Source organism: Vulpes lagopus, chromosome 4, assembly GCF_018345385.1.
Source record: "Vulpes lagopus strain Blue_001 chromosome 4, ASM1834538v1, whole genome shotgun sequence".
Classification (NCBI taxonomy): domain Eukaryota; kingdom Metazoa; phylum Chordata; class Mammalia; order Carnivora; family Canidae; genus Vulpes; species Vulpes lagopus.
This window is the reverse complement of record NC_054827.1, coordinates 78,128,807-78,154,228: the sequence shown is the minus strand read 5'-3', so window position 1 is coordinate 78,154,228 and position 25,422 is coordinate 78,128,807. Positions and strand designations below refer to the sequence as shown.

General features: G+C 35.4%; 1 protein-coding gene across 4 annotated transcripts in view; it reads left to right on the top strand.

Moving 5' to 3' along the window:
* The window catches only part of ADGRV1 (adhesion G protein-coupled receptor V1), a 530,856-nt gene that overhangs the window by 163,047 nt on the left and 342,387 nt on the right, over positions 1–25,422 (top strand). For all 4 annotated transcript variants that reach the window (XM_041752702.1, XM_041752703.1, XM_041752704.1 and 1 more), the window contains 15 exons: positions 659–805; positions 3,476–3,731; positions 5,498–5,700; positions 6,910–7,086; positions 7,575–7,757; positions 10,183–10,362; positions 14,053–14,217; positions 14,773–14,890; positions 16,858–16,981; positions 18,054–18,192; positions 18,372–18,557; positions 18,905–19,137; positions 21,347–21,495; positions 23,867–24,068; positions 24,589–24,808. In XM_041752702.1, the coding sequence (XP_041608636.1) occupies positions 659–805; positions 3,476–3,731; positions 5,498–5,700; positions 6,910–7,086; positions 7,575–7,757; positions 10,183–10,362; positions 14,053–14,217; positions 14,773–14,890; positions 16,858–16,981; positions 18,054–18,192; positions 18,372–18,557; positions 18,905–19,137; positions 21,347–21,495; positions 23,867–24,068; positions 24,589–24,808 (2,682 nt within the window). The remainder of the gene's footprint in view (positions 1–658; positions 806–3,475; positions 3,732–5,497; positions 5,701–6,909; positions 7,087–7,574; positions 7,758–10,182; positions 10,363–14,052; positions 14,218–14,772; positions 14,891–16,857; positions 16,982–18,053; positions 18,193–18,371; positions 18,558–18,904; positions 19,138–21,346; positions 21,496–23,866; positions 24,069–24,588; positions 24,809–25,422) is intronic.

Below are 25,422 nucleotides of genomic sequence, written 5' to 3'. Positions count from 1 at the left end.
GGATATTTCTGGCAGGAAAAATAGTTGTAAAGACCAGGGGCTAAAGATGAAACACCATCAATGGAAACCGCACAGCCTGCAGAACATTTCAGAGGATATGAACTTAAGGGTAAGAGGCATTTGTAAATGATCAGAAAGAGTGCCCTGATTCTCATGATGTCTTTACATTTGACTGGGATTTTAGAGACCATGTAGACCAAAAGCTTATTTTACAAGTAGAAATCAAGACCTAGAGGGGTTGCCAGAAGTTATACAGGGGAAGAAGACTTTCCTTATTTCCTGACTCTATGTCCTTTCATTTCTATGAACTCTAGATGCTATGTATGATGCTTTCCAAAAGGTATGCTTTTGGAATATGAAAATATTATGTTCATTGAAGAAATTTGAAAATAAGAGCAACAAGAAGACAAAATAAAAATAACCCTATAATGATTAACATTTTAATTTACTTTTAGTTATTGAAAAGTGTATTTCAAATTAAAACATGGTCATTGTATATTGCTGTGTTTTATAAAACTATATTTTTCACCTGTATCATGTTGTTTTAATGTATCATGTTGCTTAGTACTGTGAAGTTTGCACACACACAATAGCATGAAGTAAAAACCTACCTAGGTAATTTCATCTAATCCCTTGTGACTTCCTGTTTGTTTTCCAGAATTCATTATATAAGCAAGTAGAAGAAATGGAGCAAGATAGCCTCATAACCTTGAATGTTGAGCGCTTAAAAGGAACATATGGTCGTGTAACTGTAGCGTGGGAAGCTGATGGAAGTATTAGTGATATATTTCCCACCTCAGGAGTGGTATGTAATTTACAAAATTGCAGGAGAGTCACTTTTAAATTATGATTACTATTGATGCATGGGACCAAACCCTACCTCAAGGATGAAGTGTTTTGAGTTTGACCATGTCAACACTGGATTCCTATTAATCACTGTAGAGAGGGATACAATTTAATGTTAGTTTTAATGTTGTGATTATTGTTCTTTTTTTCTGTAATTCCAAAATTGTCTGTAAAAAAAATCATCCCTTTTGTTGGCCAAATTATGGATGTGTTACAGTTTCAGAAAGATAAAACCAATCAAACTGGAGATGGAAATATGGTTTCAAGATTTGGGTAAAATGGAAGCAGTAAATAGGGCACAATTTTTTTTTTTAAGATTTTATTTACTTCTTCATGAGAGACCCAGAGAGAGGCAGAGACATAGGCAGAGGAAGAAGCAGAGAGCCCGGAATCCCTGGTGGTGCAGTGGTTTGGCGCCTGCCTTTGGCCCAGGGCGCGATCCTGGTGACCTGGGATTGAATCCCACGTCGGGCTCCCGGTGCATGGAGCCTGCTTCTCCCTCTGCCTATGTCTCTGCCTCTCTCTCTCTCTCTCTGTGTGTGACTATCATAAATAAATTAAAAAAAAATAAAAAAATTAAAAAAAAAAGAAGCAGAGAGCCCGATGTGGGACTCGATCCCAGGACCCCAGCCCTGGGATCACAACCTGAGCCAAAGGCAAAGACGCTCAACCACTGAGCCACCCAGGTGTCCCAGTAGGGAACAAATCTATGTAAGGTAGACATATGTATGAAAAAGTAGATCAGAATTGCTGAATGATGTAAGTTGAGTTTCCTGTAGACAGACTCTGTGATTGTGGGTGAATTCCTGGGGAGACACAACCATAAGGAAATAAGGAAGGTAGGGATGTGCAGAGGGGAATGTTGATCCCTGGGTAGTTGTACCTGAGTTTGAGTCTCTGAGGAAGTTCTGGAGCTGAGCTGGTCCTTTGGCGTTGTTTCCAGTTAGAGCAAGGAGGCTGAGATTTTGCATCCCTGTTTTAGCCATCCTAGACCTCACACCACATTGAGTGGGGCATAACCTTGAGTGAAAGTTTGCTACAGCTGAAGGCAGCTCCCACTGAGAAATGTAAAAGCTGTTATTCCCACTACCTGGGGGATGGGTGCATCAGTCCCAAGAAGGGATTTGGGCAGAGGATCACTTTATCTACTCTTGAAAAATAGTATAAAATTGGGGCACTGGTTGAAGAATGGAATCAGAATTGGGTCAGAGAAGCAAATGGAAAGAAAGAGTTTAAAGAACCTTTAGTTCCTAATTGGAAGATGGATGGTCTTCTAGACTCATCTCGGGTTTCATAGATTTATCCATGTATTTTCCCCAAATACTTCTTTGAAGAGTTCCTTTAAAAGATCTCTCATGAAATTATCTCACAAAACGACAAGTGAATGTTATGATCCACCATTTCTAGGTTTCTGTATCGTTTAGAAGGAAATTAGAGCTTCAGTGTCTTAAAAATGTTATGGCAAATTTTATTGCGTTGAATATTTACTTTACACAAATTACCAAATCTATTTATACAACTATATAAGTTGTATTTATCAGGTTCTGTATGTTCTGAATTGTATTTTCACAAATAATATTTCTTATATAAACATGACTAAAATGATTTCTATTTAAATGGAGAATAGTATATTAAATGTAGACTATATTTGGAAGAATTAATTGTTTTATTCAAGATTCAGTAAACCATTGATATAGAGGGCCAGATAGTGAATATTTTAGACTTGTGTGCTATTATAGTCTCTTTCCTAGATACCCAACTTTAGTTTTCTAGCACAATAAAGTGTTGAACAGTATGTAATTGAATGAACTTGTCTGTATTCTGGTAAAACTTGATGAAAAAAAATGGATTTGGCCAAAGAGTAGTAATTTTCTGACCCCGATTTTATTAATAAAGCTCTTGAGTTTATATCAACTACCTTCTTAAGGTGGAGAGATGAACAACAAATTGGGCCTGGAATGCTAGTTTGAATGATTGCAGTATGTAGTCGTGTTGCTAGAGAATAGAGCAAATGGAGAGAGCTGGGAAATAATATTCAAAGAGCATACAGAAGCCCTATCAGAAAGGATTTCAGATGCCTTTTAGAAAATTTGGATTTGACTATAGACAATAGAGGCACAGCAGGAGGAGAGAGATGCTTTGATTTGTATCTCTTTTAATCTTTCTCTACCTCTATTTTGGTTGATTCATTGTTAAATTACACATCTATTCAGAGTTTAATCAAAGGAAATAGCAAACCTGGTAAAATTTTTGTAGGGAAAAATGTTTAAACTTAGTATGTCAACTTTTTTTATTTCTACAGATTTTTTAAAAATACGGTATCTGGGACTTAGACTCCCAGAGAGACCGTGTACTCTATATTTTAATAGAATGCAGCCTTCAGGATGTGACAGTTCAGCTGCATGTTTTATCAGATTGAGTTTCCATAATGGTTTACTTTTTTTCTTTTTCCTAATAATCTTCCATTTTTAATATGAAAAACATTTGAGTGATTTGTAGAATCATATTGTGTCACTTAAATCCCTCTTGTTATATAAGTTGTGGTCAGTACTGAAAGAAAATTTAATCTTTTGAAAATGCACGGTGATAATTACAAAATAAATAAAATCTTCTTTCTTTAAAATTTTAGATCTCATTTTCTGAAGGCCAGGCACTGTCTACAATCACGCTGACTATTCTTGCTGATGATGTTCCAGAGTTATCAGAGATTGTGAGCGTAACACTCATTCGAATTACCACAGAAGGAGTTGAGGACCCATCAAAAGGTGCTACCATTGATCAGAAAAGAAACAAATCTGTGATAACGACTTTGCCCAATGACTCACCTTATGGCTTGGTGGGTTGGCATACTGAATTTCTCTTCGTTAGAGTAGCAGAGCCTAAAGGTAAGTGTTAAATATTTTTCAGGGTCTAGTAAGTTTTACTGGGTAATTTCATTGTAATGTTTACTAGGAATATAAATCCCTTTATATATATATATATACATATATATATATATATTTAACAGATCATATTCAATCCTTTTTACTTTTTATCTGTTTATTAAATTTTATGATCATATAATCACTCAGCAATAGTGCTATAAGAAACATCTTTACTCTTTTGAGACCTTGTTATCATAATAGAGACATTAATAGTTTAATCATTATAGTAAAGGTGATAGGTTTTTATTTTACTTTCTCTTCATTCTTTACTTCTCTGTTCTCTCTTTTTTTTTTTTAAGATTTTATTTATTTATTCATGAGAGACAGAGATAGAGAGGCAGAGACACAGGTAGAGGGAGAAGCAGGCTCCATGCAGGGAGCCCGACATGGGACTCGATCCCGGAACCCCAGGATCACGTCCTGGGCCGAAGGTGGTGCTAAACCCCTGAGCCACCTGGGCTGCCCTGTTCTCTTTCTACACCCAGATTCCTCTAGGTAGATTTTCAACAGTTATAGGGACAATAAGCAACACAGCAAGAAGTATTTGGAACTCAGGGTATTAATTGTTAAACCCAAAGCAGTAATTAGAATGATATATTTTTTGTGAAGTGTAAGTAACCAGTCCCTATTTCCCTTAAGCTTAGTGCTGAAATCTTTGCCTAAATAACTATTCAAGCAGCTGTAGGATAAATAGATTTTTGTAGATAAAGGCCATTTGACTTATATGAACAAATATATTTGAACATATGTGTATCTTTAGTATGCAGTGTGAAGCCTCTAGAATTTTCAGACAGAAATATGCATATCTTTCAAAGACCTTTCATTTAAATAGTTTAAATAGTTGATGCGAAAAGAATGGCATATAATCATGTACCTTTATATGGGCCTTTATATGACTGTATATATGGGAAGAGAAGTGGGAGACTTAAAATATGTTCACTTATTCATTCAAGAAACATTTTGAAGCACCTAATAAGTGCCACAAATTGTGCTGTATGTTCTGGAAACAAAAACACAATTTTAGATTATTAGAAAGATTGACCAGTGGGAAAGATTGACAAGCATTTTTTGGCCCATTTATATGGCAAATAAAATTTTAAAAAACGAAAAAAATTAAGTTAAAAAATTGATGCCATGAAATACTTTGATTCTTGTGATAGACCCCTCACTATAAGAACAAAATTATTTTTCTTCTAATGATTATTAAATGAGTTTGTGTGTTTAATTTTTCTTTTTCTTTTTTTTTTAAAGAACTTTATTTATTTGTGAGAAAGAGGCAGAGAACAGAGACCCCGTTGCTAAGTGCAGAGCCAGATGCAGGGCTTGATTCCCTGACCCTGCAATCATGACCTGATCCGAAATTATGAGTTGGAGTCTTAACCACCTGAGCCACCCAGGAGCCCCATAGTTTTTCATTTTCGAAGAATCTTCTTAGCATTTGTAATTAACTGTCAATCTGCACATATATACTTTCCTAAGACTTCCAGCCATTTTCATTAAAGCTCATGTTATATGCAACATAGGAGGGTGTGTTAGAGAACCCAAAATGAGGATTCACAACTGGGATATAATGTGTAGCAATTGTCAGCACAACTTTAGGGCAAGGAGGACAAAGCGCAAAATGCTCCTTGGGAGAATACATTAGGGTAGTATAGAACATTCCACCTTAAGTGCTTGGAGTGGTATCGAATACACAGAGAAAACTTGTTTACTTGTCTTTCTCACAGAGAATGTCACCATTCTTCAGTTACCAATTGTTCGAAATAAAGGACTGCTTGGGGACATTGCCATTCATTTGATAGCTAAACCCAATTTCTTATTGCACGTCAATAATCAAGCTACTGAGAATGAAGATTATGTGCTACAAGAAACAACAATAATAATGAAAGAAAACGTAAAAGAAACTTATGTCAAAGTTGCCATTTTGCCGGTAAGTTTAGGCTGCAGTGAATCTGATGTAAAATAAAGGAAAATGCTGTTAGAGATAAAAATGTGTTTAAAAAAAAAAAGAAAGAAAGAAAAGTGTGATGCTCTTAAAGATAAAATCTTTGAAAAGGTTGCTCTCAAATGTAAAATTGTGAGTATTGTAACTGGAGTATTGTTTGAATGACCTCTGAAGCATTGAATCAGGATTTAATTGTATGTCTGATTGGATCCACTATTTTGTTGGTTGGTTTTATTAAACTATTGAGCAAATGAATGAAATGCCCAAATTAATCAGGTTATTTTTATTGTTGGTTTGATAGGGCAGATTTTCATGTCATGATACAATTACTCAAATCAAGAATATTCTTCAGAGGTTTTAGATCTGGTATTAGTGCTCTTTCATGTATGTAAGGAGAAAGGTGTATATATCTGTAATGATTCACAAGACACTGAGAGTAGTAAATACTGTTATTTATAATATTATAACTAAATATTGTATATATTACAATACTATATATAACAATATTAAAAATAAATATGTCCTATATTATTAGACAAAGATAACATTGCAGCATAGTAACATCAGTGTTACTAATAGTGTTATTAGTGATAATAGATAGTAGTACCTTCTGGAAAGGACATTCTGGGAAAGACATGTGGGATGGGACAAAACATAAGTTTCCTGTCTTGATCATTATGTATTATTTTTGTCTTTTGAAATTTTTTATTACCTATTCCAAAACAAAGTAACAGTTTTTAATAAGTTAATTAAAATATAGGAATAATGTCTAGATTTACAAGTCTAAAGCTTTCACTTTTTTTTTTTTTAAAGCTTTCACTTTTAAGATGTATGTAGCATTTACCATTTTTCCTATATTTGAGGGTGTGTATTATACACGAAAAAACATATTGATAGAATATGGTCAGAATTGTGTGAAGGATTTTTAAAAATTATTTTACTTGCTATTAAGTATTACGCTTCAATTAAAAACTGACCAGTAACCTTAAATATCCCCTAAGATTCTGAAGTTTGTCAGTGGGAATGTGTTAAAATATGAAAAGGAATCTTTTTTGTTTGTGTGAAAGAGCTTTTCATTCCTGTAGGCAGCCATTTATTTCTCACTGAAAAATATCAGGTTTCCAAGGCAAATTCAGTGTATTTTTAAAAATAGAACATAATCTCTCTCCTGTTCACCCCCAACCCCCGCCCCAGGATAATGCTCCCGAGTTGGAGGAAGGATTTATTGTCAACATCACTGATGTGTACCTGGTGAATTCTGACTTCTCTGCAGGACAGCCAAGTGTGCGGAAGCCTGGGATAGAAATAGTTGAAATAATGATTGAAGAAAATGATGATCCCAGAGGAATTTTTAACTTTCATGTTACCAGAGTGAGATAAATTTCAATATATTTATAGTAATACAGAAGCTTCTACATGCTGATTTGGCCAATGTCATATATTTTCTGCAAAATGATTGGCTTTCCTTGTAGATATTTATAAATATCTGTCTTAAAATTTATCTTATAGACTAATTCTTAGTTCTCTTTTTGTTAGACCAAACGATTAAGCAGGTTTATTTTCATTACACTTAAATGTAAGAGTCCTAGAGGCAACTGTCTGACTCTGTTGGAAGAGTGTGCAACTCTTGATTTCTAGATCGTGAGGTCAAGCCCAACACTGGGTGTAGAGATTACTTAAATGAATAAATAAATTGAAAAACTTTTAAAAAATGTGGGAATTCTGAAATTATTATGCATGTTTATATCTGATGATTGATTTGTACTTTGAAGGGTAAAATAGAAGAATAATTAATTTAGAAAGTCATGACACATAAGTTAATTTTGTCTTGTATTTTAACTTATTTTCTTTACTTAAAGGATGTTGGTGGAGTTATTTCTGCCTATGAAGTGCCTCCGCCCCTGAATGTTCTTCAGATTCCTGTAGTCCGGCTGGCTGGAAGCTTTGGGGCAGTAAATGTTTATTGGAAGGCAACATTGGACACTGCTGGCCTGGAAGACTTTAAGCCATCTCATGGGATTCTTGAATTTGCAGATAAACAAGTATGCTAATCACAAACATATTAACAATTTTTGGTTGTACTTCAAACATTTTATAGATATTCACTGAGTGAATGTGCATAGTGTATTATACTTTATATATCAAGCCAAACAGAATTATTATTAGTTAACATGTTATAATTTGTTAACGGACATAGGAAAAGAACATAAACAGGCAAGAATCCCACCCTTTTCTGAACTTCCCCACCTGATTCTATTTTAAGCAGAAGTTAAAGGGGGATAATTAATGACTTAGAAGTGCCTAAGAATGTATTTTAAAAAGTGCCTGATGAATTTCACTATTCCTATGATTTTAGGTTAATTTATTTTATTTATTTCTTAATGCTTATAAGTATAGGTATTTATTTACTTATGGTTTGCACTAAAAGTGTGCACATTTATTACTTTTAATATCCAAAACTTTTTGTTATAATTAAAAACAAGACTTTTTAAAATGATAGAAAAGAGACTAATTAAAACTGGAAAAATTGAAAAACAGTATTTTAGATTTGGGCCAAAGTATTCTCTAAGGGTTATAAGTTTTGCAAAGTGGGCATTTTGTAATATGTAAGTGTAAATGTTTTCATAAAATTTTAAATCAATAAATGGAAAAAGCATGTGAATAACCATGAAAATGTTAATAGCCTCAAATGGCAATATCCACCTACACAAAGTCTGATTTTCCCAAGACAAATTTGTACAGTATGCATCAACTTATTAGTTGCTGCTGAAAAATAGCCATACAGATCTAGACTTTCCTATGTTGTTAATATTTGAGATTATGAATTTTTTTTTTAAGATTTTATTTATTTATTCATGATAGTCACACAGAGAGAGAGAGAGAGAGAGAGAGGCAGAGAGAGAAGCAGGCTCCATGCAGGGAGCCCGACGTGGGATTCGATCCCGGGTCTCCAGGATTGCACCCTGGGCCAAAGGCAGGCGCCAAACTGCTGCGCCACCCAGGGATCCCCAGAGATTATGAATTTTTAACAAATTTAGAACTTTGAAACATTTCCTACTAAAAGGAGGGGGGAAATGCAGATTTTTTACACTAAAAGTAGAAAGACATTGATTTTTCATCAAAATAGCCTTCCACCTTTACTTATTACCAACATTTTATTTTGTGTATAAGGTTGAAATCCCATTATTTAACAGTGCCTGAAGATCATCATCATTCTTAAAGTTAACATTCTGTAGGATAGGTACTCTGTATTTTACAGTATAGATTTGAGGTGCAGACATTTTATTTTATTTTTTAAGATTTATTTATATTCATTCGTGAGAAACACACAGAGAGAGGCAGAGACATAGGCAGAGGGAGAAGCAGACTTCCCGAGGGGAGCCCAATGCCGGACTCAGTCCCAGGACCCTGGGATCACGCCAGATGCTCAGCCACTGAGCGACCCAGGCATCCCAAAGTGCAGACATTTTATTAAGCTTCCATTCAACATTTGATTTTGCTTAAGTTTCTGCCTGTGAGTGTAAATCCAGTTTTCTTGCTTTGCTCTTTTATTAAAGGATTTAGGTAGATTTAGGTAGAAAAACTTCATTTTCTGGTAAATGTGTCAAAATACTGGAATTTCCCTCTGAGATATAGGAAAGATTTTACATGTGGAGATACAACTAGAATATTTTTTTAAAAGACATATTTATTTAATAGAGAGAATGGGGAAAGGGGAAGGGCAGGAGCAGGGGAGGGGCAGATGGAGAGGGAGACAAGCAGACTCTTCACTAAGCAGGGAGCCTGATGTGGGGCTTGATCCCAGGACATTGAGATCATGACCTGAACTGAAACCAAGAGCCAGCGGCTCAACCACCTAAGCCATCCAGGTGCCCCACAACTGGAATGTTTTTATGACCAATAATGAAGTCACAAGGTGGGCCAAGTTTTACTTATTTATAAGTTATAAAAATGTTTAACATGGACCCAGACAGATGAATGACATCCTGATCATAAACATGTAAGTACAGCAGATTTGGGTTTTCTTCCTACCATTATAAGAGTGATGTTTGAAACCAAAGGGATTTATTCTAACTGCCAAAGACAATGGTAATTTCTGTGATTTATGCTTGTGCAATGGTTGTTACACCCTATGTGGCATTTTAAATATTTTTATTCAAGAATCAGGCTTCATGCTTTTTGTATACATAAATAATGCTATATTTTATTACATATATAATTTCCTTTATCTTGAAAATAATAGACTAAATTTCTGACTTTGAAAATCTCTGTAATCTACATAACTTTAAAATAGTATTATGAACATAATTAGACAAAAATACTTTTCTGTCAACTAAAAGTTTATATATGATCAAAAATTGCTATTACATTATATCCTCGTTGCTTCTTACTCTCCGTCCTTCCCTCTTTCCCTCCCTCCCTTCTTCTTTCTCTCCCTCCCTCTTTTCTTTCTTCTTTCTTTTGTAGGTTACTGCAATGATCGAAATTACCATAATTGATGATGCTGAACTTGAACTCATGGAGACATTCAATATTTCCTTAATCAGGGTAGCTGGAGGTGGCAGGCTTGGTGATGATGTTGTGCTAACTGTTGTTATTCCACAAAATGATTCTCCATTTGGAGTATTTGGATTTGAAGAAAAGACTGTAAGTTACATGTATCAGGGAGAGGATGCCTTATTCTAGACTAATTATTTTTGTAATTTTTAGAAGAAAGATTTATTTTTTTAAAAAAACTGTTACTGCTCACTTAATGATTCTCTGCTCAAGAGTCCTTAGAGTTGGCTATTGAGTTAAGGGCCAATCTTTTCATGTATGATTGTTTGACAGTGATGAGTACTCTTACATCAGCATTTATGAGGGGGAACAAATTATTTATTTATTTGTTTGTTTATTTTTAAAGATTTTATTTATTCATGAGAGACACAGAGAGAGAAAGAGACAGAGACACAGGCAGAGGGAGAAGCAGGCTCCATGCAGGGAGCCCAACATGGGACACCATCCTGAGTCTCCAGGATCACACCCTGGGCTGAAGGCGGCGCTAAACCACTGAGCCACCCGGGCTGCCCATAAATTCTTATTTATTTGGTAGCATAGGCTAGATCACTTTTTGTCCATACGTTCTGTTCTCAGCCTGTCTTGCTGCCAATCCCCCATTCTGGTCACAAGCCAAGATTCCAAAATAGATCTAAGTGTTACACCCTAGGATACATTTAGCTGAGGGGGGCAGGGCAGGGATTTATTTTGCCCACCCTTCTGATACTCTCTTTTGACTTATATTGAAAAAACACCACAGTCACCCTAGCTTAAATGTTTGTCTATCTTCTTTCTTCCCTCTTATTTCCCGGGGCTATCTCCTTCCAAGACTTGCAAGAGGGAAGGCAATTATTTTTATCAGTTTAACTGCAGAGAGAGAAAAAAAGCTTAACCAATCATTTATGCAGCCAGATTTGGTGGCTAGTACTAAATGACCTCTACATCTTAAATATAAAATGAATTTTTAAAACTATACCATAATTATCATGATGACTTTATGTTATAATTTTTAAGACTTTATCTTTCAAAGGAAATTCCAGGATGAAATAATCATAAATATATATAGGTAATTCTGACATATACAAATTTTCTGGCTCTATAGGTCACCAGTCTCTTTATTTGATCATTTATAGATAATCAGTAATTCATCATAGGTTATTTTTAAATAATAAACAGTTTGCTCTAATGCTAATTATCTTTACTGTTCTATGGATACAAGGCTAAACCTATAGCTTGCCTGTTAGGGCTGGGCTTCCCAGATGCTTCAAAATTTAAATAAACCGTAAAAAATGCCTAATGATTTGATTATTGAAATTTTAATTTCATAAGAGAATGAGACCATAAGAGGGACAGGACACACTTCTGCTATAGTTTAGTGAGACTCTTTTGGGGAAGGAATAAGCAGAAGTGTTTGTAAGGAGTGGTAAATTCACAAGAGAGTGGCTGTGAATGTTTACTCAGCAAAATGAAAGTCTGGGAAACATAAAACATTAGCATAAAGAAGAGAGTAAGGGGATCCTGGGTGGCTCAGTGGTTTAGTGCCTGCCTTCAGCCCAGGGCGTGATTCTGGAGTCCCAGAATCAAGTCCCATGTTGGGGTTCCTGCATGGAGCCTGTTTCTCTCTCTGCCTGTGTCTCTACCTCTCTCTATGTGTGTCTCTCATGAATAAATAAATAAAATCTTAAAAAAAGAGTAAAAAGTATCCATAATATTATTAACTTGAGATATGGATATCATTAATATTTTGTTGTATCTCAACAATGCTTTTTTCTTTGCATATGTGAAAAGAAATATTTTAATCCATATAAATATGTAATTTAACTTTTATAACTTGTCTCTGTTAGCTTCTGAGGTTAGATAAAATGTTCAGGGTTTCAGTCAAATCTTCAATGGGAAAACCTTAAAATAATGTTGCCACTTTTAATTTGATCATGCTTCTGGACTCTTAGGTGTTAGACTGTATGTTTAGAAGCTTCTCTCACTGTCAGGGAAAATGAAGAGTTATACTGCTACTCATAAATAATTTTTGTTTCTTCATTTTATCTTAACTACTGTCATCAACTTTGGTGCATATTTGGTCTGGAAATTGATATCTTATTGTGATAACTTCAAATTTCCAATTTGTCTTGTGATCCAGAAGTAAGAGTGAGGTTACTCAATCCCTGTGTTATTTCTTATAAGTGATGAGTAAACGAGTTAACATACATAAAGCACTTGCAACTGGGATGTACACTCAGTAGGGGGTCAGTTACTGTTTTTTTTCATTATAATATCAGGAGCAGCTTGTTGCTCAGCACTTTGTGGCTCCTTCTTTTATATTGTTTCTTACTGCCAAAGGCCCTTCTAATACAGAATTTATCTTTTACCATGTATCTAAGATACACAGTATTATGTATACAGTGAACATTTTATTAGCATTATTTAATGAAACATTAGATTTAGAACTGAAGAATAGTGAGGAAAGATTGTTGGTAGAAATCTGTCAAAATTAATAAGCTGCTCCCAAGGGCAATATGGTAAGTATACCAAAGCACTGACCATAACAGAGGCTCAAGAAATCTGTTTGAGAAACCTCAACTCAAATGTCATTATCTATGGAATATCTATGGAAAGGAAAAGGACTTACATATGAATTAGAAGTTTATAGTGGATTTCTTTTTTCTCACTTTGTTTGCTTCTTATTTGATATTTCTCTTCTCTGAGAAGTGGTATGAATAGCACTGGATGTGGAGTCAGAGCATCTGAACCACAAGAGGAGGTTCCTCTTCTCCAAATATGTGCATATATCTAGCCCTTAGATTTCTTCGAGTTTCTGTGAGGCTTAAATAAGGTAAAATGTATGCAGAATTGACATAAAATGGAAGCTTGATAAATATTATTTGACTGTAAATCTCTGCTCTGGGTACCAGTACAAAATCTCAGGAAAAAACCAACAACAACAACTTTGTATTAGGCATTTCAGCGTCTGTCTTAAAAGTGGAAAAGATTATGTTATATTTTTATATTTACATAACAGGTGGATATTATAGGCTCAGTTTGGACTTTGTTTTACAGTGTCAGTATATGCAATTCAGTTGCACTAAATCTCTTAATAAGGATCTTGTGTAAAAAATAAATGGTACAGGTAAATCAACATACTGAGTTTCCTTCTCTCTTTATGGCAGGTTAAAAAAAAACCTCTTTCAAATTTGGGTTTACTAAATTGGCCGGCTGTAGATAATTAGGAGGGCACATTTGGCCTGCATTATGTGGGGAGCCTGACTGCCATTAACAAAGAATCCCTAAATCCTACTTCCTTAACATTGTAAGAGTTATTTCTTCTTCATGCAAGAGTCCTACATCTGTGTTCCTGTTGGAGGTCTTATGGACATCTCCTCTCCAACTGGCATCTTAGACACTGGACTCTTTCCTTTTGTGGTTCTGTCTTCTTTAGGTCCTGGGAGTCCTCTCTAGTCACTCAGAAAATGAGGAAAAAAGGGATGTGTAATGTTCTGTGGAAAGTTGATGGCCAGACTGTTAGGAGGAGCATACTTAATTTCCCACATGCTCTGTTGGCCAGAGTTCAGTCACATGTTCCACCTAATTGCAGGAGATCCCAGGAAATGCCAAGTAGCAGACCTGACCACCTAGGACAAAGAAGGAAATGGGGTTTGGTGAAACATTGTTTTTTCTGCCACATGATTATAAGATGCCATGAATAGAGTTCTAAATTGAAAAGTTGCAGTCATTGTCAATAGAAATAAGATTGTTTTTCCCGCTCTTTTTTTTTTTTTTCACCTAACTGGATTTTCTTTCTTTTAGGTAATGGTTGATGAATCTCTTTTGTCTGATGACCCAGATTCATATCTGACATTGACAGTTGTCCGATCCCCAGGAGGAAAAGGAGCTGTTCGACTTCAGTGGACCATAGATGAGTCAGCTAAAGATGATCTCAGGCCTTTGAATGGGACACTTCTTTTTGATGAGGTACAGTCAGCATCAGGATTCCTGTAGGTTTACTTGAATTTATGTTTGTTTTATTCCATAATATTGCTTATGAGTTCATATGATGGTATTTACTACAGCTGGAATTTTTTTGAAATCATATGCATTTTGGAGGACAATGACACACACACCCCTACATGTCTGAAATCAGATTTAATTCAGACACTGCCTCCATCCCACCATCAGAACTATTCCTCTCTCAACATTTCCTGTCCTGAGTACAAAATCAGTCAACCAAGCTGGACGTCTGGGTGTCCCCATTTCCACCCATTCTGTAACCCTTGCATATATTTTATCACTGGGCCTGGTCAATTTTCAGACAATGTAGAGGTTATGCTAATTTTTTCCTATTAAAAACTTAAATGAGATTTATGGTCAGAGTTAATTTTTATATAGTAATTTGCGCCAGAGGCAGCTTGTAATTCTAAGGTACAAAAAAGACACACTTTAAAAATGCTTATGAACATAAGGATTATTCCACTAATGAGAAAGTTTGGCATAATCTAGAAAACTTATTATTCCTCTCATTTGATATAGACAGAGTCTCAGAAGACCATTGTATTGCACACACTTCATGATACCATGTTGGAGGAGGACAGGCGTTTCACCATTCAGTTGATATCAATTGATGAAGTAGAAATATCTCCAATAAAAGGTAAGAGAAATTCACATTTTTGGAACTTAAAAAGTAGATACTCAGAAAAAATATAACCAAATAATCAATAGTTAGAAAGTTAGGTTTTATAAATTACTAAAATATTTGCTATAACATAAAGATGTCATTTTGTACATATATTACAGCCAAAGAAATTTTAAAACTAAAATCTAATACCTGATATTGGTAAAGTTGTATGTCAAAAATTTTATAATACTAGCTGTGTGATTTTTTTAAAAGATGTTTATTATAGTACTGTTTACAAAATAAAATATGGAAGCTTCCTAAATTGTCCATCAATCAGAGACCTGTTAAATATGACAGGATACCATATAAGTATTCAAAAGGATATAGTATAAAAAGCCTTAATTAAGTTAAGTTAAAACTTAAAAACAATTAGTCGACAGTAGACTTCATAACATGTTCAGAGTTATCCCATTTTTGTCATATGCACGTTTTAAATGTGTTTGGAATTATTTACTTGAAATAGTGGGTTTTGATTACCTATATTTTCTACACAAACTTATAATGATCACATATTACTTTTATAATAAAATATTATTTTAAAACCTAGCATATTGTGCCTATTTTCAACCTACTCTTCCTATTTTCATCTGAAAGTGATTACTTCAGTATTTTGACATTTTAGAAACGGGTGTTGTAATTCTCATTTGCCTATGGTCTATATGAAAATTTGTTTCTTAGGTCTGGATAAAAAGGATTAATGGGGGATCCCTGGGTGGTGCAGTGGTTTGGCGCCTGCCTTTGGCCTAGGGAGCGATCCTGGAGACCCGGGATCGAATCCCACGTCGGGCTCCCAGTGCATGGAGCCTGCTTCTCCCTCTGCCTATGTCTCTGCCTCTCTCTCTCTCTCTCTCTGTGACTATCATAAATAAATAAAATTTTTAAAATAATAAATAAAAAGGATTAATGGTTCTAAAGTGGTTTCATGTGGTACAAACGATAATACCCATAAAAAAATGGCCCAACAACTTTGCTATGAAAGCTTAATGACTGTTACACGCCCCTTTTTTGACATTAAGAGCTCCATCATACGTGAGGGTGTGTGGCCAAAAAAGCAGAATGCCATGGCCAAAAGATTGTCAGAATTGTAGAGAAAAAATCACTGTATGGTAGTTATTCTTTTTGCATTTTCATCTAGAGAACTTTCTAGCAAACCTGTGAGAGAATCTTCTTCCATACATCTTAAGTTAGCTAAGTTGTCAACACCACATTAAATATCAAGATTGATGACATAGACTAACTAGCATAAGAATATACCCGTGGTTCAGGGTGAATTATATATCGATATAAAAAATTACTAATATATTTTGAACTGTGACATACTTGGACATGAAAGACCACTGTTGGTTTTATTAATCCACTGCCAAACAAAGTGAGAGTATGGTAATTCAATCCTTTGTTTTATGAAACCCTAATACGAGCTTCTGGAAATTATTTTCTTCAAGTTACTGCTAAATTATAAATATGAATACCCACATTACTTGGTATGATTTTTCTTTCCATTAATATTTGACACATTTTTATAAATGCTTATAAGCAAGTAGTAGAGTCAGAAAATAAAAAGTACCCAGAAATTCTTACTTTTGCCACATAAACCAGTTGCAGTGAACTGCAAAATGGTTACTGTAGAAGTGAATTAATGCAAATGGTAGAAGAGTATTTGCTTATCATGGGAGTGATAGTCAAATTATTACCCACTCTTTCCTGCCCTCTTTCATTAAAATATGATCTAGGGCAAGTTACTTGCCTCAATGTCTTGAGTGCCTCAGTATGCTTAAATAATTTCATTGATAAAATGAAGATAATGTTAGTACCTAATTTATATCATTGTCATGACAACTCATAAGATTAGTATATGTGAAGTGCTGAGAATTTTGTCAGGCATGTACTAAGTGATTACATGTGTTTGCTACATACATGTTACATATCAACTCCCAACTTAGGTAGCGCATCAATAATTATTCGGGGAGATAAGGGAACATCAGGAGAAGTTGGGATAGCTCCGTCATCTAGGCATGTCCTCATTGGAGAACCTTCAGGAAAGTATAATGGTACTGCTATCATCAGGTAAGGGCTTCTTGGGTTTTTTTTTTGCTTAGGTGTATATTTTGAAGTTTTATTTAAATCACTAACATTTTTGTGCCATTAAGTGTGCTGTTCTCATTACATACATATTTTTCAAGCATCATCATTTTATATATTGGTAGCATCTTGTGAAAAGTAGAAAAAAATTTTGGCAAAAATTGAAGATATATCCTGACCTTGTCTTGAAGTTAGATCTTAAAGAGTATTTAGGGAATGTTCCTTCAACAAAAATATATTGATCATACAGTTGTGTATTGACCTCTCTTAATAGTAGATCGTGGCCACTTCTTGGGTGATTTGCTCAACCCATGACAAGGAAAACACCTTGAGTGTCAGGAGATCTGATGCTTTTGGCCTTGGTCTGTCACTTACCATGTAAAATAAGAGAGTTCCTTCATCTCCATAAGCTTGTGTCTTAGCTACAAAATCATTCCATTGAAAATCCTCTGGATCAAACATTTTATGATTCTAAGTTCTCTAAAATTAGGGCCTATTGTGTAACTAAAGTAATATGATCATAGGCAATTTTGTTTAATACAAATTTTCTCATGAAAAGTGGTACAACTGTCAATGAAGTCACTGAATTTGAGTTAATGTTTTATCTTTTTGGTAGTTTTCTGTTAGTGTTATGTGTATGAAGTGAGAACTGTATAAGGCTTTTTTAGAGAACTGTATAAGGCTTTTCATATTTTGCACCTTGTGTATTAAGTGAAAAGTTTATAATTTTTTTTAGAGAACTGTATAAGGCTTTTTTTAGAGAACTGTATAAGGCTTTTCATATTTTGCACCTTGTGTATTAAGTGAAAAGTTTATAAATATTTTTTTAAATCCATTTAAACCTTACACTTTTAATGGTTAGGTTTTGCCAGTATCGTCAAAGCTCAGTAGAATATTCCTATCCTGCAAGTATAAAGCTTTCATTTGGTTTATAGTTGATAGGTAAGGCTATATAATGCATAATGTTCTTGAAATAATGAAAATTGTTGAAAGACAGAAAATATTTAGGAAAAATTACTTCAAAAAAATGTACTGCTTATCCATTTGTGTATTATAGCCTCGTTCGTGGCTCAGCCATTTGGGGCGAAGTCACAGTGTACTGGAGGGTATTCCCTCCTTCTGTGGGAGAATTTGCTGAAATATCAGGAAAACTGACAATGCGAGATGGACAGTCTGCAGCAGTTGTAATAATACAGGTATCAATATGACTGCTTTCTGCTATGCCCCTCGTTGTGTGTGTGTGTGTGTGTCGGGGGGGGGGTGGGTTGTGGTTGGGGGTAGTTGGTATCTCTGAGTTTGTTGTTGCTGTTGACATCATAGGTGTTTGTCTCTGAATGTTATGGATCCTGCTATTAATGGCTCTTTTTGTCCTTAGGCTTTGAATGATGATATTCCTGAGGAGAAGAGCTTTTATGAGTTTCAGCTTACTGGAATCAGTGAAGGGGGATTACTGAGTGAATCCAGTAGTACTGCCAATATCACAGTGGCGGCCAGTGACTTTCCCTATGGCCAATTCTCCTTTACACAGGAGCAACTTCGAGTATCAGAAGAAGCCCAAAGGGTAGAGTATAAAATGCTTAAAATCTTAAATATCACTTTTGCTCTTTATTTTGTGCGTGATCCTTTTTTTTTTTGCAAAGCTGGATTAAGCTCTAATTTAAATATGAAGACTTAATGTAGCAAGATAGGTTGTGAGTGATCTTTAAAAAGTGTTTCCTTGTTCATATTACAGAGTTTTCACAAACTGTTGGATTTGCTGCTAGCATCATTATTTTTAACACATGCTTCATAAGCTTTTATCAATTTCTATATAAACATAACCCTGGTTGTGAATCTTTAGTTAGAATCTTTAGTTAAAAACAATAAAAATTAAATATCCAAATCAAATAAAAACTGCTTCTTGCATAGGTGAACATCACAGTCATCCGTTCAGGTGGATCATTTGGCCCCGTGAGACTCTGGTATGAGACCGTGAGTGGAACAGCAAAGGCAGGCTTGGATTTTATCCCTGCGGCGGGGCAGCTCCTCTTTGAAGCAAGGGAGATGGCGAAAAGTGTGCACATTGCAATACTTGATGATGGTCTTCCTGAAGGCCCAGAGGAATTTTCTCTAGTAATTAAAAAGGTGGAACTCCTGGGAAGGTAAAGTTAAAAAAGAAAATTAGGAAAAACAAAACAAAAATAGACTGAGAGAGAGAATGTGTTGTATAGGAAACTTGCTCTTTTTCAGATTTATGTGACAGCAGGACAGGGCGTAGTAGGGAAATCATGACAAAGACTGTTAATTTTGCCAAGTTCTAAAATTTCAGTTTTTCTTGAAAGCTGAAAGCATGTTGTTTTTATTATGAGAATTCACTCAGATTAGTAAGAGAATTGAACATGGTATGGGCTTGTGATAATTTGGTAGGGACTTGGAGGTCAAAGGTCAGCTAGTGTGGTGGAATTTACTTTCCCTTCCATTTATCTCTACACTTGAGGGCTGAGTGCGAAATTTCTTTCCTTGGTGTCTCTGAAAGCCATGCTGTCTTCTGTGGGGGTTGAGGTGGATGCTTGCCCTTTGGCAGTTTTCAAATGGAGAAAAATGTGAGTCAAAGTCAGCTATTACTCTGCATCATGTTTTTATTGAAGATCAAGAATTAATCATATTGAGGTTGTCTGGCTGTCTCATTCCTTGATTTAGGGGCAGCAGACTTGATTAACAAGGGTGGGAAACACCTGAATCATGCTGAAATACCCAGGAGTTGAGTAGCCCAAGGAGCACCTCTGTTTTGTTTTGTTTTTTTTTTCAAGGATCAAAATTGAATTGTTTTATTAGAAGACTTAAGGAGTCAAAGCTGAGGATTTCTTTTTTTTTTTAATTGGATTTCAATTTGCCAACATATAGCATAACACCCAGGAGCACCTCTGTTCTGACAGATTATACAAAACCTTCAACTAGAATAATGTTTGCATTTATATAAGTCTTAAAGGAATTTTTCTTGCACATGAAAATGATATTGCATCTGTTTTAGTTAGAAAAAACTTTGAAGGCTAAACTATTTTATTGAGTGATTTAGGTAGAAAATATATTATTCCATGTGGAAAACATATTGTAGGTTTGTGTATACTTCAAATCTTAAATTTCCCAGAAATGATTCTGTCTCTGTCAATAGGAATGATTTTTTTTTCCTGGGAAAATAACTTTATTTTCTTCTGGAGTGTGGGCAGATGTCTAACTAATCTCAGAACTTCTGGACTTCTTGGTGCAGCAGCCTTCATGACCAGGAGCACATTGAAGCTCACAGTCTTGCTCAGGGGCCAGCACTTGCCCACTGTGGCAGTGTCACTGATCTGGACATCCCTGACGCAGGGGACAGGTGCACAGATATGTTCTTGTGGCATTTCTCAAAGTGGTTGTGCTTTTGTTGTAGTGGAGGTAGTCTCTGTGGATAACAGTGGTCCTCTGCATCTTCATCTTGGTCACCACGCCAGCAGAATCCACACGCAGATGGATACATTATCAGCGTAGGGGCACTCGGGTCAATATAGGTGCCCTACATGGCCTTCTTGGGTATCTTGAAGTCCAGACTGATGTTTTTGTAGTATAGTGGGAGTGTCCCCTTACCAGTTTCTCCAAGCGGGACCTCTGCTTATTTTGAAAGAAGGTTGCCTGGTTTTGGTTAGGCACATTCAGTCTGAATGGCTGCCATCTTCCCAGCCAGCTGAGAAAAGGAAAACTGGCAATGGGAATGAATTTGAACTTGTATCCAGTGTGTTAAAATTTGAGCTGATCATGGACTATTTTAATGAGGTAAGTGAAATTTAGTCATTAGTTCCTTAAATGTGAGAGACCATCTGTGTTATTGACCAACTAGGACTTGGAGATTTTGTCCTCCGTGCTACCCTTTTAAAAAATGATTTCTACTTGTTTAATTCTGAAAAAAAAACAAGTTTTTCCTTCTTGGTAAATTTCTAGCCTTCCTTTGATTTGGAAAAGGAAAGTAACATAGTCTCATTTTGCCTAGCTGCTAGAAAATTCACTGCTTTCATATTAAGGTAATCAGCTAATCTACAGTCCATCTCAGGCAACTGTTAACATTTACTGTAGTCTTATTATCTTCCCATTGCCTAAGTTTAATAACTTAATATTGGTTTTGGTTTCATGCAGGCAGTGATAATTGGGAGCAGCACAGAAGTCTATTTTAGACATCATTTCAGGAAAAAAAGTATATTTTAGTGTTGGAGTTCTTTAAAATATTAAAATGCTTAATAGGACTAAGTTATAGGAGCCAAGAAGACCCTTTAGTTCATACTCAGCAATTATGTGCTCATTTTATTTTCTTTTATTGTTATTTTTTCATGACTTTGCAAGCGGGTATGATTTTACCATCCAAGAGAATGGTCTTCAGGTAGATCAACCTCCTGAGATAGGAAACATCTCCATTGTCCGAATCATAATAATGAAAAATGATAATGCAGAGGGCATCATTGAATTTGACCCAAAGTATACTGCCTTTGAAGGTAAGTTCAGTAATCTTATAAATTTACCACTACTTTCTGAATTAAAAAAGTACCTGAACATGACACTGTCAGTTTGAATCCCCATGTGTAAATTTTATCAGTTTGCTGTGTGTGTGCATGCATGCATGTGTATACACATACATGTACACCTTCATATACATTTATATATGCATTTATATATTTATTTTTTAAAATCTATTTTGAGTTGCCCTTGAACAGTGTTGAACCCCACTTGTGTATGGCAAAATTGAATGGTAAGGAACAAGGCTTTAGAAAAACTATTTAATCTTAGGATTATTGAAATCCTAAGATTTCAATATCTTATTGAAATATAAATCTTTTTTTTTAATAATAAATTTATTTTTTATTGGTGTTCAATTTACCAACATACAGAATAACACCCAGTGCTCATCCCGTCAAATGCCCCCCTCAGTGCCCGTCACCCATTCACCCCCACCCCCCGCCCTCCTCCCCTTCCATCACCCCTAGTTCATTTCCCAGAGTTAGGAGTCTTTATGTTCTGTCTCCCTTCCTGATATTTCCCACACATTTCTTCTCCCTTCTCTTATATTCCCTTTCACTATTATTTATATTCCCCAAATGAATGAGAACATACAGTGTTTGTCCTTCTCCGATTGACTTACTTCACTCAGCATAATACCTTCCAGTTCCATCCACGTTGAAGCAAATGGTGGGTATTTGTCGTTTCTAATGGCTGAGTAATATTCCATTGTATACATAAACCACATCTTCTTTATCCATTCATCTTTCAATGGACACCGAGGCTCCTTCCACAGTTTGGCTATTGTGGACGTTGCTGCTATAAACATCGGGGTGCAGGTGTTTGAAATATTTATATTTCAGACATCTTTATGAATATCTTTCTCATTTATGAAATAATTTCCTTTGTGACTAGAAATCAGTGAATATTCACTACCTAATGAATAATCACCTTTAAAATTACTGTTTTACTGGACTGCAGATGCAGGTGGTGTCTGGGCAGCTACTCATACTTTCCTGTGACAGTTCCTAATAGCAGCTGCCTACTGTTCTTTGTCCTCTCCTCCTGCAGAAACAGAATGCAGAAACTATGCCTCTATGTAACAGAGCTGGTTGCTTTTCAGATTTTATTCAGAGGCATATTACTTTCAAAATAAACATATTCTTTTCTTGCTGCAATTAGTTTATTGACTTCATTGACTCGATCAAATTCATTGGTTTTCTAGCCATTTTTAAGTTCACCAGAAATCACTTTGAAATTGATTAATACTGACTTTACGAATAAAGTCATGGAAGATATCACCATTTTTGTGAACCTCAGTTACAGCTAGTAAAAGTCATGCTGCATTTTGTATAGCAAGTAATACATAAATGACTTAGACTTTTTTTTCTATTCACTGATTTCTGTTTGATTCATTGTCTTTGGGGGGATTTGGAGCAATGCATATTTATAATTATAATTAAATTCAATATTATTTAGCCATAGCTAATATGAACTGTTGTCTAATATGAGCATAGCTAATGTAAACTATTAAGTGATATTTTAATTTGCAGAGGTTAACATGGCTTAAGAGGAAAATAAATTTTTGGAAAGAATTTTTAAGTTGAAATTAGACATTGAGGATACATTTTCAGATTCTCAGATAAATTTCACAGGAACTTAAAATATAAAATTGTATTTTTATTTGGATTTTTAAAACATTCATATGATTTAATTAATATGAACATCAGTTATTTACATTTTGTATGTTTCAACTAAATGTAAAAGCGATCCAGAACACTTTCCTTTGAGTACACATATTTTAAGTGTTTTTCATATTCATCTAGCATTATCTTGGAAAGCAAGGATCATTTATTTGTATGCAGCACACAGAGGAAGAATACCTATGCTAATGATTAAATAGGTTATTTGAGTTCTAACTTATACTACTCACTATAATTTTCAACTTATGGCAAATTATATTTCTCATAAAAAATAAGTCTTGAAAATTTCACTATTTTTTAAAAGATTTATTTATTTGAGAGAGAGAGACAGAGAGAGAGAGAGTGGTGTGTGTCTCCAGCTGGTGGGGAGGGGCAGAGGGAAAAAGAGAATCTCAAACAGACTCCACACAGAGCAGGGAGCCTGACACAGGTCTAGATCTTACTACCTTGAGATCATGCCTAAGTCGAAACCAAGAGTCGGATGCTTAACTGCCTGAGCCACCCAGGTGCCACTTAATACTTTTTAAAGTGATAAACGAACTCTGGAAAAAAAAGAGAGAGCTTGCATTGTACTGTTATTTTTAGTCACTGTGTTTAATTTGACTGAATCTTGTAAAAGCTGGTTGCTTTGTCCGGCATACCAATTAATTGCGTGTTCCTGCTGCAGTGGAAGAAGACGTTGGAATGATCATGATTCCAGTGGTGAGGCTGCATGGAGCTTATGGCCGTGTGACTGCTGATTTCATCTCTCAGAGCTCCTCTGCAGTTCCTGGCGGTGTTGATTATATCCTGCATGGCAGCTCAGTCACCTTTCAGCATGGGCAGAACTTAAGTTTTATAAATGTCTCCATCATTGATGATAGTGAAAGGTAATACTATTTAGTAATGCCAAAAATAATATGGGCATCTGTAGGGTATGATTACTGTGTTCTAATCCTTACTTATGTTTTGCACTGATAATAGAATTTTAGATTTGCTATGCCCACTGAGAAACAAGTGAGGAACTTTTGGGGGGTCCTTGGGGTAGGAAAGAACGAATTGGGAGACCATTGGGATTTTATGTTCACTTTTTCATACAGAGGGAAATAATGACTTTTGCTCTTTTATATTTGAGGAGTCTAATCAGAATGTAGAAGCATCCTGCAGTTCACTTCCTTAATGCATTAAGCAATTCAAAAGAGAGGAAGAAAGTCTAGTAACTATTGCAGGTTATATAGTATTAAAGTTGATCATTTGTGCTTTTTAGCTGAGCACCCTCTTCTTACCATTTGGTGTATGAATGCTGTGTCTTGAATATGTATGACCAATTTAGAAAATGACTAGTTATTTGGGTTTTAGAAGCATTTTAATATGTTTAGACTCACAGAATTCCTCCTCCTTGCTATGCAGTGAATTTGCAGAGCCCATTGAAATTTTGCTCGTTGGAGCTACTGGCGGAGCGGTCCTTGGGCGCCACCTAGTGAGCAGAATAACGATTGCCAAGAGTGACTCTCCCTTTGGCGTTGTAAGATTTCTTAACCAAAGCAAAATTTCTGTTCCTAATCCCAATTCCACAGTGATTTTATCCTTGCTGCTGGAGCGGACTGGAGGACTCTTGGGAGAAATTCAGGTAGAGTTATTCTTCCCATGGTTTTAAAAATAATTTTTATGGCTTGAGTATGGAGTTGGATTTTCTTACTCCTCAAATAAATCCGTTTACTTATTCACAATCAGTAGTATTTATTAATTACCCATTAGGTGTTAAGTGGCTCCAGTCCTGTGAACTACATAAAAATATATAAGGCATAGCTGTTATCAGGAACTCTTGAGAGCAAGTTAGAAATGAAATGAAGAATTCTGATAAAATGCATTAGGTCAAGTATTTATTGAGTGCTTTCCATGTGCCAGATCCTCTTCTGGGCACTAGAATACGCTGGTGAATAAGACAGACCTCATCTCTATTCTCTTAGATTTTTCAGAACAATAAACAGATAAATAAAAAAAATATATGTGATGACATTTAAGTGCTCTGCACTTGAGAGACACAATTGAGAGACACAATCTGAGTGACCTGCTGACTACTCTAGATTATATGGTGATATTGTGATATTTAAGCTGAAAGCTTGATACTGAGAGATGGTCATGTAATTGTTAGAGGGATGAGCCTTTTGGCAGAAAGAATAGCCATGTGTATCTACAAGCCTGGCATGTTTGAGGTGTGGAGGGTTGCATGTGGTAGAGGAC